The 14,028-nt window shown below is 47.3% G+C and overlaps 1 protein-coding gene across 4 annotated transcripts in view; it reads left to right on the top strand.

The window, feature by feature from the left end:
* SPATA13 (spermatogenesis associated 13) overlaps positions 1 to 14,028 on the top strand; it is an 83,658-nt gene that overhangs the window by 15,075 nt on the left and 54,555 nt on the right. For 2 of the 4 annotated variants that reach the window (XM_047077821.1, XM_047077812.1), the window contains exons 2-3: positions 11,167 to 11,532; positions 13,138 to 13,282. In XM_047077821.1, the coding sequence (XP_046933777.1) occupies positions 11,167 to 11,532; positions 13,138 to 13,282 (511 nt within the window). Of the gene's footprint in view, positions 1 to 11,166; positions 11,533 to 12,560; positions 12,687 to 12,889; positions 12,972 to 13,137; positions 13,283 to 14,028 lie in introns of those variants that run through there. The other 2 variants (XM_047077828.1, XM_047077842.1) reach the window with 2 other exon arrangements.

Genomic DNA, 14,028 nt, shown 5'->3' with positions numbered 1-14,028 from the left:
ATGAAACGGTAAGATCATGACCAGAGCCTGAATCAAGAGTCGGATGCTCAACCGACTGAGCCACCCAGGTGCCCCTGGACCCTTGCAAGTTTCAAGGCAAGTGATGCAATCCGCCATCAGTGAGTGTTGCTGGAAGAGAGAATCCATGTGATGCCATTACTTCCTCTGCCTCTTCTGGGTTCTTTCGTCCAACTCGCCGTCACTCTGTGCTCTTCGTTCATTGCCTCCTGTTCGCCTTCTCTCTTTCTCCTTCCAGCACAGTAATGCTGCAAGCTTAAACTGAAATACAGAAAAGAGATTTTCTTCAAAGTCCCAAATCTTTATTTTTACATTCTGTTGCCAGCAGAGGACACTTACTTTTGGAAAAGATCCCATTACCTTATAGTTCACATATCTGAAACTAAGTAGGGCGCCTTCAAAACTGGGTTGTTGACAAGAAGGGGAGGAAAACTGTAGTCAATTTGTTTTCAGGGTGGCACAATTCAAATAGGTTATGAAGGAGACAGGAACGGATGGTTGTTTCCTGATCTAAAACGTGGTTATGGGTTTCGAAATACTTAGTGATAATAACTAAGCAATAACTTAAATCAGGCTCATTTTTATAAAATCACACCCGAATGTAGAGAGGGAACAGCTTCTTTGCCACCCAGAACTGTCCATTCATTCGCTCATTTATCTGTCCATCAACTCAGCCGTTCACCCCTTTATACATGCATGAAGCATTTTTAATTACTCCTGGTTTGTGAAGTTGCTATTCTGCATTTTAATCTAGAAACCCTTAGTTTTCGTGATTCTGAAGTCACGCGGGGCCATTGATTTGAGTGTTTGTTTGCTGTCATTTGTGGCTGGAATCAGCCGGGACCTCGTCATCTGCTGCCCATTTTTCTTTACCCTCTTGTCCTGGGTCCTTTTACCTTCTCTGTACAAGAAAAGTCAAAACAGATTAGGAAAAAAATCTATAATGTTCAAAAGGGTTTAGAAAAACAGTGGATTTCTAATATATTCAAATCTAAACCATGGTTCATGATTTTGGAATATTTAGTTGTGCTCAGTAAGTACTTGGAAAAGAGGAAAGTAAGTTAGTTTTTATAAAATCATGCTTTTTATAAGTTTAAAAAAAGAAAGTTTGAGTAGACCTCTGTATTCCTCAGCATGCATTTCAGAGATACATTTCAAGATGTTAAGATGGGATCATTGTATATGTTAATTTTATAATATGATGGTTTTAAAATATGTCTTCACTCTTGGGGTGCCTGGGTGGCTCAGTTGGTTAAGCGTCCGACTTCGACTCAGGTCACGATCTCGCGGTCCGTGAGTTCGAGCCCCGCGTCGGGCTCGGTGCCGACAGCTCAGAGCCTGGAGCCTGCTTCGGATCCTGTGTCTCCCTCTCTCTCTCTGCCCCTCCCCTGCTCGCACTCTGTCTCTCTCTCTGAAAAATGTGTCTTCACTCTTAATGAGTCCAGGCATAAAGTACAGCTTACAGTTCTATTATTTTCTCTGCTTGGGTGTCAAACTCACCACCGTCTTGCCACTGTTGACTTAGTAGTATGGTCTGAGTTTTTAGATAAGCCCAGAAAATGGAATTGCCTTAGGTGATTATTACACAGGCCTGGGGGGGAAATTCCTCATCAGCCCTGTGCTCACACAGGGTCAGTGGTGACCGCCCTCCCACGATGTCAGGGGCGTGGGGCATGGTCAGGATGGGGCTCACCACAGTCACGCAGACTTCATTTCTTGATTTTGCATAAAATGAGGATGACCTCAGCTACACTGCTTTCTCAGTCTGGTATTCTAAGTCGTCAGTGGTGTCTAAAATGTTCATACTTGGGGCGCCTGGGTGGCTCAGTTGGTTGGGCGTCCGACTTCAGCTCAGGTCACGATCTCGCGGTCTGTGAGTTCGAGCCCCGCGTCGGGCTCTGGGCTGATGGCTCAGAGCCTGGTGCCTGCTTCCGATTCTGTGTCTCCCTGTATCTCTGCCCCTCCCCCGTTCATGCTCTGTCTCTCTCTGTCTCAAAAATAAATAAAAAATTTTTTTTAAAAAAATAAATAAATAAAATGTTCATACTTAAGTGCCTTCTTAACACGTACAGAATTGGGCTAAGCGTATTAAATTGTGTTCCCTCATGAACCTGAAAATTTGCATTTCTAGTGAATGAGCGATTCTGCCTATAAAACAAGTTGTAGATTCACCAGCTCTGTTTTAGCATTTTTATCATCAGTTTCACCAGGCAAGGACAGTTGAAGTCCACTGCACTCCCCTTTTACTTCAAGGGCGTTAAGAAGCATTAATATATTTTTAAATGTTTTTAATACTGTATAATATTTTTCTTAGCAAATGGCCTATCTATCCCCTGAACCCAAGGGACAAGGCCACAGTTTTCCAGATTGCATTTGTTTCTTTTCTTCTCTCTTTTTCTTTAGTTTTTAAGAGGTGTGTCAAAATTCTCTATGTGTGTGTAATCTCATTTGCTAACAATCAGAACAGTTTTTGGTTAATCATTTGTGTTTCATTTGCTGTCAGAATTCCAACAACCACTGTCTTCCTACAGCTTGGAACCTTGTGTCTTAAAGATATAGCTTGTTAGTAAGAATGTCACCCAGCATTAACATGTATTTGTACCCCTGAGCCACAGAAGGACAAACCCAGTAAATACGTTCCCACTTTCCTTCTGTTTCTTGCCCAGGCCCCGTCCACCTCCAGGCTAAGTCCAAATCTGGGGTCTAAGAAGGGAAGGGACAAGTTTATGATGGTGTCTGTCCCTTCCCGGCATGGTCCCTGAACTAGAGGAAACTTTGAAAGGTGGAGCGGAGCCAGCCTGACCATGCATGATTTTTAAGGTGGTCGTTAGGTGAGTGATGAGTGTTTGGCCAGTTACTTATTTCGTACCAAGTCAGAGGCTGCCTCTTTCCTCTCCTTGCTCGGGCCACCGTAGAAGTCCCTTCCCTCAACCTTACTGTTTATTCCTGAACTAGCCTAAGTGTGGTAGGAAAAGACGTGTGCACCCTAGAAAGTTAGGGAGACAGAATTAGAACACCCAGGTGGTGGGAGGGCCATTTTTAACGTGAACCCCTATAATGCTGGTCCAGTCCCTGCCATCCCTATAATGCTAGAACAGTCCCTGCCACCTCCGTAATGCTAGAACAGTCCCCGCCATCCCTGTAAGGCTGGTACGGTCCCCGCCATCCCCTTCATGCTAGTACAGCCCCTGCCCCCCCCACACACACCGCCACCACCAGCAAGGTCTGTAAAAGAAAAGGAAGCTTTGGAGAAAGAAAGATTATTCCACCCACTCGTTCTAAAAATTCAGGAGAAGAAACCAAACATGATTCAGGAAGTCAAACAAAACCACAGTGTTTGCGTTCCGTATGTGATCAGTTTAAGGGAAAAGTGTGGGCAACGAGGAGAGAGAAGGGAGTGGAGCTGAGAACAAGAGTAAAGGTGAGATGTGATACGGGAAACGGGAGGAAGCAGCAGAGAGGAAGAGTCTGGGGAAACGGGCATGTGCACACGCTGATGAGGACCTACCAGCAGCCCAGAGAGGAAGTGCGAGGGGAAGCAGCTTCCGGAAGTGGAGAGATGTAAAAGTGATAAGCACACCGAGGCTTTTTATGGAGCAATGTTACTGAGGTCCGGTGTTTGTGCAAGTTGCTGCTGAGAGTTTTTGCAGTAAACCGTACTGCGTTTTCCTTATATCTATAAACGGGGGGCACGTCATGTCTAGTGCTGGCCTTGCAAAGATGAAATTGAACGAAGTGCCTGATCTCTCACATTCCCTGCCTTTCATTAAATCTGGTGCCTTCTCTGTGAACTGGGTTCTCGTCTCCAAAATGGGTATAACAATGCCTTCTTTACTAACCTGAAAATATAATTTTAGGTAGATTAGAAATACAAATTTACGATTTCTAAGTAACTAAAACATTGTCTTTTTAGTGTTTTAACAAAAAGAGAAGAATGTCATTAGTGCTCAGACTTCTTTCTAAATATGTAAAGATTTTCTTGTTCTTACTTTGAGCTCCTTAAAAAGTAGTAGCTGATCTGGGATCCTATGAGTTCCCGCCCTCACTTAGAATCATAGGACATATACTTATAACCCATCCCATTCCAAGCACTCTATAATCCAGATAAAATACCCACACTATAAAAAAAGGAAAAAAAAAAGCCTACGGAAAATCCTTTTTATTATGATACATTAATTTAAGGGAAATTAAGTGACATCATTTAAGGGAAATTAGTGACATATAGCTTTAAATGGTGAGATGCCATTTATTTATTTATTTATGAAAGAGATCGTGTGCATACATGCGCACACACACATGTGAGTGGGGGAGGGGCAGAGAGAGAAAGAGAGAGAGAATGAGAATGAATCCCAAGCAGGATCCACACCCAGCGCAAGGAGCCATCTCGCGATTGTGAGATCATGACCTGAGCTGAAATCAAGAGTCGGTTGCTCAATGGACTGAGCCACCCAGGCACCCCTGAGAGAACACTTTTTAAATTTGTAATATATAAGGCCCAAAGTTATACTTCTGTGTAGTTGGAGCCCAGAGCTGGTGCTATAGACTAGTCTTAAGTGAGACTATGTAAACGGAGAGTTTTGAACCTCAGTTCATCCCAGGGCTCTGTCAGCAGAAATTTGGGAGTAGGGGCTTTAATTTCACTCCCCTGTAGGTGAAGTGTAGCATTTCCTTAAATTATGAATGTAGGCATCAAACCGGAGCGATTTTATCAACACCTGCGATTTTGTCACTCCTAGAAACCACAGATCTTTTTCATATCGCTGATGTCTTAAAATCTCTTTGCTTATTCAACAGTATTTCCAAAGGGTGGCAGTTATTAGACCTATTGCTAAGACTCTTTCTTTCTTAAGTTTATCAACTTATTTTTTGAGAGAGAGTGAGTGAAAGCAGGGAAGGTGCACAGAGAGAGGGTTAGAGAAAGAGAGAGAGTGCACGTGGGGGAGGTGTAGAAAAAGGGAGATTCCCAAGCAGGCTCCGTGCTGTCAGTGCAGAGCCCGATGCAGGGCTTGGTCCCACAAACTCGTGAGATCATGACGTGAGCTGAAATCAGGAGTTGGACGCTCAAACAACTGAGCCACCCAGGCACCCCTATTGCCAGTACTCTTAATCCCTGTGTTTTGTCTATACTATTATATCAATCCTTTTAATATTTTGATAATTATATTTCAAAGTAATGAGCTTCCTTTATATTTTTATTTTATGCATGTCATTGGGGAAGGGGTCTCCAGCTTTCCCCAGATGGCAGGGGCACTTACAGAGCTTCCCTTCCTGTCATTCCCCCCAGCTCCCACCCCTGCATTCCAAGAAGCCCTACAGCTGAGGGTAGGAAGACCTACCAAGTTCTATTTTCCTTCCGTACAAGCATATGCCAGGGACGCAGAGATACAGAGTGGAACGGACGGAGATTTTGAAGTCAGACAGACTGGTTGTTAAACGGGGCCGCTCTCCCTTGGCTCTGTCAACCAGAGCACGTCATCGCTCCAACGTCTGAATCGGTAGGATGTCATGAGTAGTTCTAACTCGCGGTGTGGCGGTGGGGATTAAGTAAGGGAACACATGCCGGGTGTAGTTCTTGGTGGTCAAGAGCCACATCTGTCGTTACTGCCTTGCAGCACGAGTTGTCGAGATGTGTTCTCGTCCCACCTCCAGCCCCGTAGCTGTACCTGAATTCCCCGTGGTGTTCGGGGCACTGAGAACCTGCGAACACGTGGGAGGCTTGCTGATTGTATTAGTATGCGTCTTGAGAACACTTTCGGCTCGTCCAGTGTAAAAGCTCTGCTTTAGTTTTTTTTCCATCTCCTCAAAGCATCTAAATTTCCCTGCTTGTAGTATTTTCTTCTGAATCAGTTTGCCGTATTAGTTTCCTAAGGCGACTGTAACAAATTTCCAGCAACTAGATGGCTCAAAACAGTAGGCTTTTATTCTCATTGTCAGACAGGCCAGAGGTCTGGGTTCCGTTCTGGCCTCTTCCAGCTCAGGTGTTTGCTGGCAGTGCTTGGAGTTTCTTGGCTTATAGATGCACCACTCTGATCTCGGCTTCTGTCCTCCTAGGACTTTCTTTCCTTTTTGCTTTGTGTCTAAATTTCCCTCTTTTCTAAGGACAGCAGCCGTTGGCTTAGCGCTCGCCTAATCCAGTACTTCTTCATTTTAAGTCGATCACATCTCCGAAGACTTCGTGGCTCAGTTGGTTGAGTGTCCCACCCTTGATTTCGGCTCAGGTCATCATCTCACGTTTTTATGGGATCGAGCCCCACATCGGGCTCTGTGCTGACAGCGCGGAGCCTGCCTGGGATTTTCTTTCTCCTTCTCTCTCTGCCTCGCTCCCCGCTTGCACTCTCTCTCAAAATAAATAAACTTAAAAATTCTTTTTAATGTTTTATTTATTTTTGAGACAGAGAGAGACAGAGCATGAGCAGGGGAGGGGCAGAGAGAGAGGGAGACACAGAATCCGAAGCAGGGTCCAGGCTGTGAGCCATCAGCACAGAGCCCGATGCAGGGCTCGAACTCACGGACCGTGAGATCGTGACCTGAGCCGAAGTCAGACGCTTAACTGAGCCACCCAGGCGCCCCCTTAAAAAATTTTTTAAAAAAGAGATCATATTCACAGGTACTGGGGGTTGGGGCTTCAACATACCTGTTATGAGAGGGGAGGGCAGAATTCAACCCACAACTCTTGCTATTTAATCCTATATACTTCCTTTAGACCAAGCTTCTAAATGGATATATATGTGACATCAGGGTTTTTTGTGCCAGTCTTTTTCCTGTGTTAATAATTTACTCTCACTGTGGTTTCAAAAAATGTTTTGAAGTATCTCACTGGAGGTATTAAGATCTACCTTGGCTTTTTACTTTTGGGAAGCAAAGGAAGGAACCTTGTGTGGGAAGAAAAAAATGCAGGGCTCCTGAGTAGGGAAAGTACTTTACAACTGTCCAGAGAAGCAGGAGTTAAAAGGTCAGCCACTCCACTGCAGAGTTTGTTTACAAAGGCTTATGACTTGGGTGTGAATTGGCCAATCAAGCTTGGAGCCCTGGATTGATCTGAAGCTTCGGCTGCTGGGCTGCTGGACTGTGAGAATCCGCGGTGGGCATACCTCTGGCATGGCCGCTCAGCACCCTCACTGTCACGTCTTAAAGGCCAGAAAGAATCTGAGACAGCACGGATATGGTCAACTGCTTGTTCCTTCAGTGTGTCTGTAGGCCACCACCAGCTGTGGCGGAGTCTGGGGTAGGTTGTAACTTGTCGGGGAATGTTGGCGGTGGTGGTGGCGGCGGGGGTTTGTAGTTGCAGGTATGATCCTGTGATCACAGTCAAACCGTGTTCCCTGGAATGCACCTCGGTCTGTTTCGGAAGTACACAGACTTTGCCAAAAGGAGATTCAGTTTTAAAACATGCATCAAAGCTCAAATTTGTTTTTACAAGGGATATAGGTCTCTTCTGGCTAAAGATCACTGTCTCTCCCTCTTGCTAGGAGTAAAGCGGACATTTCAATTGTATATATTGTCCTGTTAACTAATTTTTGCAATGCCACGTAGAAAGGCTGGTTTCTCCTTTTCTCTTCAGTGGGACTGCAGAAATAGTTCTAGTAGAATCGCTGTCGGTTCTTAGGTATATCCCGTGCCCCCGCCCCCCACCCCCCACCCCCACCCCAGTGGGAGCAGTAGCTGACACTTGAGGCAGGACGTGTTAAAGGGATCATCCCTGGCACGTCTCCTGCTCTGTCATTTCCTGCTTTGAGCATACCTGCTTTTATCCAGCCTCCTCACTTCCTGGAGTGTGTTTTGGTCTCAGAAGGATTTCTTACCTGAACAACTAAGACAGCCTCTTGTTTTCCTACGCCCATTTCCTGGTTTTCCTGTCTGCATTAGCAAAGCTTCAGTGAGGCATGTCACATGTTGCATAAGTGCAAAAAAAAAAAACCAAACCCAACAAAAAAAATCCCCCCAAAACAAACAAACCAAAAAACCACACGTAGAGTTGTTACCAGTCAGACTACTCATTGCCTGTAATTTTGTTTTGCTTCTGGACCTTTCTAACACCTTGTTTCTGAACCTTTTAATTCTTGTGTGCTTAAATTGTGCCATTTGGTTTAATAATGTAGTTAAACTCTCCATAATAATCCTGTTTTTCATATGCAGTGAAAAAAATAATACTGTTTCATGATTTCTCATATTTTCCCTTGGTGTAGTGTCAGAGAGGAAAGACCCGTCCCCCCGCCCCCTTAGGCTTACTACGTGGGGAGCGTGGAATTAAACTGGCTGACAAAAGACAGCAGCAAGAGAAAAGACGGGTTTTTCTTCATGTGAACCAGTGGGAGTTCACAGGAAAAAGTGACTCCAGGAAGTGGTTAGAGATGGAGGTACATATCCCCCCTTATGAGGGGCAGGAGAGCTGGAGAGGGCACTTATGGGAAACCCAGTGATTTAGGAAAGATAAAGGGGCCTGTGGGAGAGCAAACGGGAGGCCTCATAGTTTTGTGGCAACGTCTGCTGAGACTTTTCCTCTCAGCTGATAAGAGTCACATCTTCCCTGGTTAGAAGAAAGAAAATCCTATCCCAAGACAATGGATTTATGACTACTGAGTTCTTTTTTTTTTTTTTTTTTTAATGTTTATTTATTTTTTGAGGGAGAGAGAGACAGAGCATGAGCTGGGGAGGGGCAGAGAGAGAGGGAGACACAGACTCTGAAGCAGGCTCCAGGCTCCGGGCTGTCAGCCCAGAGCCTGATGCAGGGCTCCAACCCCATGAACTACGAATTCATGACCTGAGCTGAAGTCGGACGCTTAACTCACTGAGCCACCCACGTGCCCCGACTGCTGAGTTCTTTTGGGACCTCTGCTTTCAGGGAGATAAGAGAGTTCGGGGGGGGGGGGGGTGGTGGTGGTGGAAAGCTATTCTTAAATACTTTCAGCTCAGAACAGTTTTCATGCCACAGTGGTGCACTCTCGACCCCTCTGCGGTGACTTGATTTAAACATGAAGTTCAGGGAGTCAGAATCAGCAGGTAGCAAGGTAAGCAGTGATTGCTAGTACTCATTAGCTTTTGAGCAGAGGTAACTTGGTACAGTGGGAAAATTTTGCACAATTATGCACACTTATGCAAATTTGCACAATTATGCAAATTATTACACAAATTATGAGGCCCACATTTCAGTGTCTCTGTTGCTGCTGATTGGCTGTGTGGCCCTGGGCAAGTCACTTAACTTCCCTGGGTTTTGGTTTTCCTGACCTGAAAAATGATGGTGGTGGAGTAGAGTGTCCATAAATCTCTTTCTGCTCTCTTTGCTTTTCATCAGATTTTTCTTTAAATTTTTTGTAACATTTATTTATGTTGGGGGAGAGGAGCAGAGAGAGGGAGACAGAGGATCCCAAGCAGGCTCTGCACTGTCAGTGCAGAGCCCGATGCAGGGCTCGAACTCGGGAACCAAACTGTGAGATCATGACGTGGGCCGAAACCAAGAGTCAGATGCTTAACGACTGAGCCACCCAGGCGCCCTATCAGATTTTTCATAGTACAGCGGCCCCTTGAACAACACAGGTTTGAACTGTGCAGGACCACTTATGTGTGCCTTTTTTTTTCTTTTTTATGAATACAGTATAATACCATAAATATTTTATGATTTTCTTAGTATCTTTTTCTTTAGGTTACATTATTATAAAAACATAGTATATAATACACATACCAAATATGTGTTAATCAACTGTTATCAGTAAGACTTCCAGCCAACAGTGGGCTATTAGTAGTTAAGTTTTAGGGAAGCCGAAAGTTACAAGCCGATTTTTGACTGCACGGTAGGTGGTGGTGCTGGGGTGGGGGTCGTTACTTGTAACCCCTGTGTCGCCCAGAAGTCAACTGTGTATGATCTTAGGGAACGTCTATATTTAAGGTCTTAGTTGCCACTGATTGGCCAGCAGCTGACCTCCTGGGCTGGGCTGGTCCTCAGGGCAGGGCCGGGCTGCGCCGGGACAGTTCTGCTGGAGGTCTCTAGGCCAGGGAGGCCTGTTCTGCCTGCCCTTGAGTGACATCTCTGCCACGTGCCCTTGTCTGTCTGTATTGTTTATATCTTGTTAAAATAATGACCAGGGGTAGGAGAACCGAAGGTGTCTAGGCTCACAGCCGTGTGACCAGAGTCGGCTGCACCCTCCCTCCCATGGGCTGTGCAGCAACTCTCCTCTGACCCGGCTTTGAGGGGTCTGCTGAGACAGAGGTTATCCCCTGGCAGAGCTCAGCCTGGGGATGGTTACTCCACACACTGCTTTTTTAACAGCAATAATTAACTGTGGCTGATAAGGGCTGTCACAGCATTTCACCCACACAAGGACCCATTGTTCCCCAGTGAACCGTTGCCGAACCAAATCCCCAGACCTTAAGTAACTGGCCTGAGGTCACAAAGGTAGCTAGTGGCCCCGCCTGACTCACACAGAAGGCTGCCCATTTCCAAGCTCATAGTTCCTCTTCTGGTACATTGCATTGCCTCTGAAAAAGGTATTGGAACAATTTGAAAGTAGTGGCTAATTTAGGACCACAGACTCTCCAGCTGTGGGATTGTCTAGTCCTGAAAGGTTAGTCATTCCTTGTTTGTCCCAGATCACCCAGCTAGTTAGTAACCTGATCTGGTTCTTTGAATCCCGGGTCATTGCTCTCTCCATCAGACTTAACTTACCGAATGTCAGGCCTTAACAGCCCAGACTTAATCTTATTAAAGCACCTTCCGTTTTTAAAGATTATTGCAGGAAAATACCTTAGAGTAGCACCTAAAGTGTTCCGCATTCCTTTCTCCTTCTGGGCTCCTGCATTTCCCCGTGCCATTGGTATGTGTATTTTGGGTGACACCACAGTTGAAAGTTCTTTCTAGTAACTCACAGTGGTACTTAGTTTCTTAATATCTTTTGCAGTAGCTCATTGGTCACCATACATCACTATTTAAATTACGGTTTTAATTCAGCCTGCAGTGAAAGGTGAAAGTCGTGCTTATTTTAAGGCACGTCTCAGTTGCGTCTTTCTGTTACACAAATAACTTCTTAAAATAAACAAATAGATCAAGAAAGCCTTGAGGCAAGGCTAAAGAGGATGGGAGGGAGCGCATAGCTTGTTCTTTTCCAACACCTTCCTGGACGTTGGTGCTCACCTAACTTGTTCGCATTTGAAAAGGTTGTGGCTGAGGAATCCTGGAGGCGGGGCTCATCACGGGATGAAGAAAGGACAGAGGCTCAGAGGATCACCAGGAGGAAGTGGGGTTCTGGGAGAAGGTCAAGGCCCCGACCGCTCTCCGACTATGGCCAGTTGGCCAACCGAAGTCTCTCTATTCCTGAAGACTCCATTGCTGTGGACCCCCAGAAAGAGGACACTGTGGACGGGGACCGGCAGCCAAACACGGCCTCCATGGACCCTGCAGACCAGAACCCTGCCGTGGGCTGTCCCAAAGGCGGCCGGAGAAGACGCCCCATCTCTGTGATAGGCGGGGTCAGCTTCTATGGGAACAGCCAGACAGAGGAAATAGAGAGTCTTCTGACCCAAGTAAGATCTGGTGTGCTTCTGCCAAAGCTAGCAGAGGCCTCCAGCTTCCTGGCCTTTGTTCTCTGCTGCAGACTAACTAACCAGGCCGCTGCTTTTCTTTCTCCTCTCTGCTCAAGGAGGATAGACTCCCAGCCTTTCTTCCTGACTTTGGAAACACGCGTGAATTAAACTAACAATCTGGCATGTGGATGGCTTTTACTAATCTCCTGTCTCTCCTGGAGTCTCCAACAATATGTGAAACTGGTTTGCTGTTGGTTCTAAATGACCCGAGACTTTAATAAGGGGAAAGGTAGCATTGCACATTGGAAGAAGTTGAAAGGGGAAGTGTCCTCCAGTGTTAAAATGTAAGGATAAGAAGAAGATAAGGAGTCGGTTTTTTAGGAGCTAAGGAAATACTTTTTTCCACCAATTTTGTGCTCTTTACCAATAGATTCGAAGTATTTATCAGTTACCCAAAGAGCACTTTGCAGCTACAAAACATTTAAATAAAGGCCCTGTTCAGGATAACATTTGGCAAATGGTATTTGCTGAGACGTGGTCACGGATTCCCAGAACAGTATATGAGTGTGTGCCCGGTTTCACTTTTTGAGCTTGCTAGCTGATACTGTAAAAAACTCGAAATTCTCTTAAAAGGGAAAGCCTGTGTTGGTATTGGATTTTATGTTTAACTTCTCCCTATAAAGCCCATCCCAATGCCTTGTTTCTAGCAAGCGCTCAAATACCTCTTGTTTAATTGCGTTAAACTGAATTGAATTCTTAAGGTAAAAAAATGAAGTGGAAGAATACCGTGAACTTCTTGTGGGAAGACGTGTCCCGCGCTAGGAAGTAATTCTGAACCAAAGTAAACTATAATCTCTCTCAGCTCGAAACGCAGTGTGGGGAAAATCGAAAGCGCTTAGAGATTATCTCACTTTGGAGCATCACGAAGGAACGCGGTGAGATAATTTTACGCGCTGTAGGCTCATTTAGGGAGTTGGGTGGGAAAGTCCTAAGATGACCTCAGGAAGGCCTAAACCGACTTGGCCTCCGATTTAGTTATAGGGATGGTGCCTGTGGAAGATCAACAGGGGACACAGGCCCTTCTAGAGAGACCGGGTCGATGTGTGGAGAACCAGCTCTCTTTTAAACAAAGCTCAACTGTCACGACAGCTCAGGTGAGGAAGACTCGGGTTCCACGAGACCTGGCGCCTGTGGTGGCAGCGCCTGACGGGCTCGCCAGTCCGAGCGTGTCGTCCGGACTTGGTCTTGGGCACCGGCCGCCCCTGGCGGCTCTGCCGGGAAGATGTCTTCCTTGTGACCCCGCCTCTGTGCGAGAGGCCACCCCTTCCTAAATCTGCTTGTCCTCTTGGACGCTGTGCTCTTCCTGAGTGTCACCCCTCGGTGTGTCGCTGGCGTGAGAGGCAGCGCGTGAGTCGATACCGGGTTTTGAAAATCTTGGGGTAAGTCGTGGCAGCCGAACCCCGCGGTGCGGCCTGCGGCTCGTGACACGACTTGGAGAAGGCGCTTCCCCTCCCCTCTGTGAGCGGCTCACAGCCGTGTGTGTGGAGCCTGCGAAAGGTGCCACTTCCTGGCACCTCCTCACAGCCCTCTGCTTTCCTTTTGCAGCCGGCAGCCAGGCCTCCCGTGCCAGCTCACCAGGTGCTGCCCTACAAGGCGGTTTCGGCCCGGTTCCGGCCCTTCACCTTCTCCCAGAGCACCCCCATCGGACTGGACCGCGTGGGGCGCCGGCGGCAGATGCGAGCGTCCAACGGTGAGTCTCCCGGGCCCGCCCTGTTCGGGGGCCCCCCTCTCAGAAACCGGGGTGGCGTCCTCGGTTGGACCGCTCCCCGGGACTCCGAGGTGCCCGCCGGATGGCGCCCCTCTCCGCTGTCCCTCTGGGCCGGGGCGGCGTGCGCCTGGGAGTGAGGAGGGCTCGTCTCCAGCCACCCACGCGGGCCCGGGGGCGTCGTCAGCCATCCAGGCCGGGCGTGCCGTGCCATCAGGCGACCCCGTGCTACAGGTTTGCTCCTGTCGTGTCTGTGTGCCTGAGTGCCTGCGGGTAGAGAGCTAAGCGTGGAGTCCCGGGCGTTTGTCGCAACCCTTCCGAAGCTCTTTCTGGGTGTCTGAGATCCACTGACGCCCCTCTGAACAGCAGAGAAAAGCCCACCTAATGTAGTAGTTAATATGCTCTCAGTACTTACCCAGTCAGTACTTGGCGACTTGACCTGGTCCCACGTGTCCTCGGAATGATGTTTACGTTCTTAAGAAAGGAAATCCTCCCCCACACTGATACTCGTGTCCGTGCGGCCAGCCGGTCTCATGGTGGCGTGGCCTGCCGTGCCCTGGACCAGCGTGACTAGAGCTCACGTTCAGCGGAGACTCACGGGGGGGGGCAGCCTGGCCGTGTGCTCTGCTGTAGCGGCTCATTGGTCTGCGCAATTACCTGCCTCGCCAGCTGCTCTTACTGTCCTCGTTTTCCAGATAAAAAAGCCCGCGTATCCTTGGGTAAACCGCCCT

This window comes from Lynx rufus, unplaced genomic scaffold, assembly GCF_022079265.1.
Source record: "Lynx rufus isolate CCGP_SWC_20201006 ecotype Redwood Valley unplaced genomic scaffold, mLynRuf1.p SCAF_1, whole genome shotgun sequence".
In the NCBI taxonomy this organism is placed as follows: domain Eukaryota; kingdom Metazoa; phylum Chordata; class Mammalia; order Carnivora; family Felidae; genus Lynx; species Lynx rufus.
The sequence above is the reverse complement of the archived record's forward strand: the minus strand, read 5'-3'. Positions and strand labels throughout refer to the sequence as shown.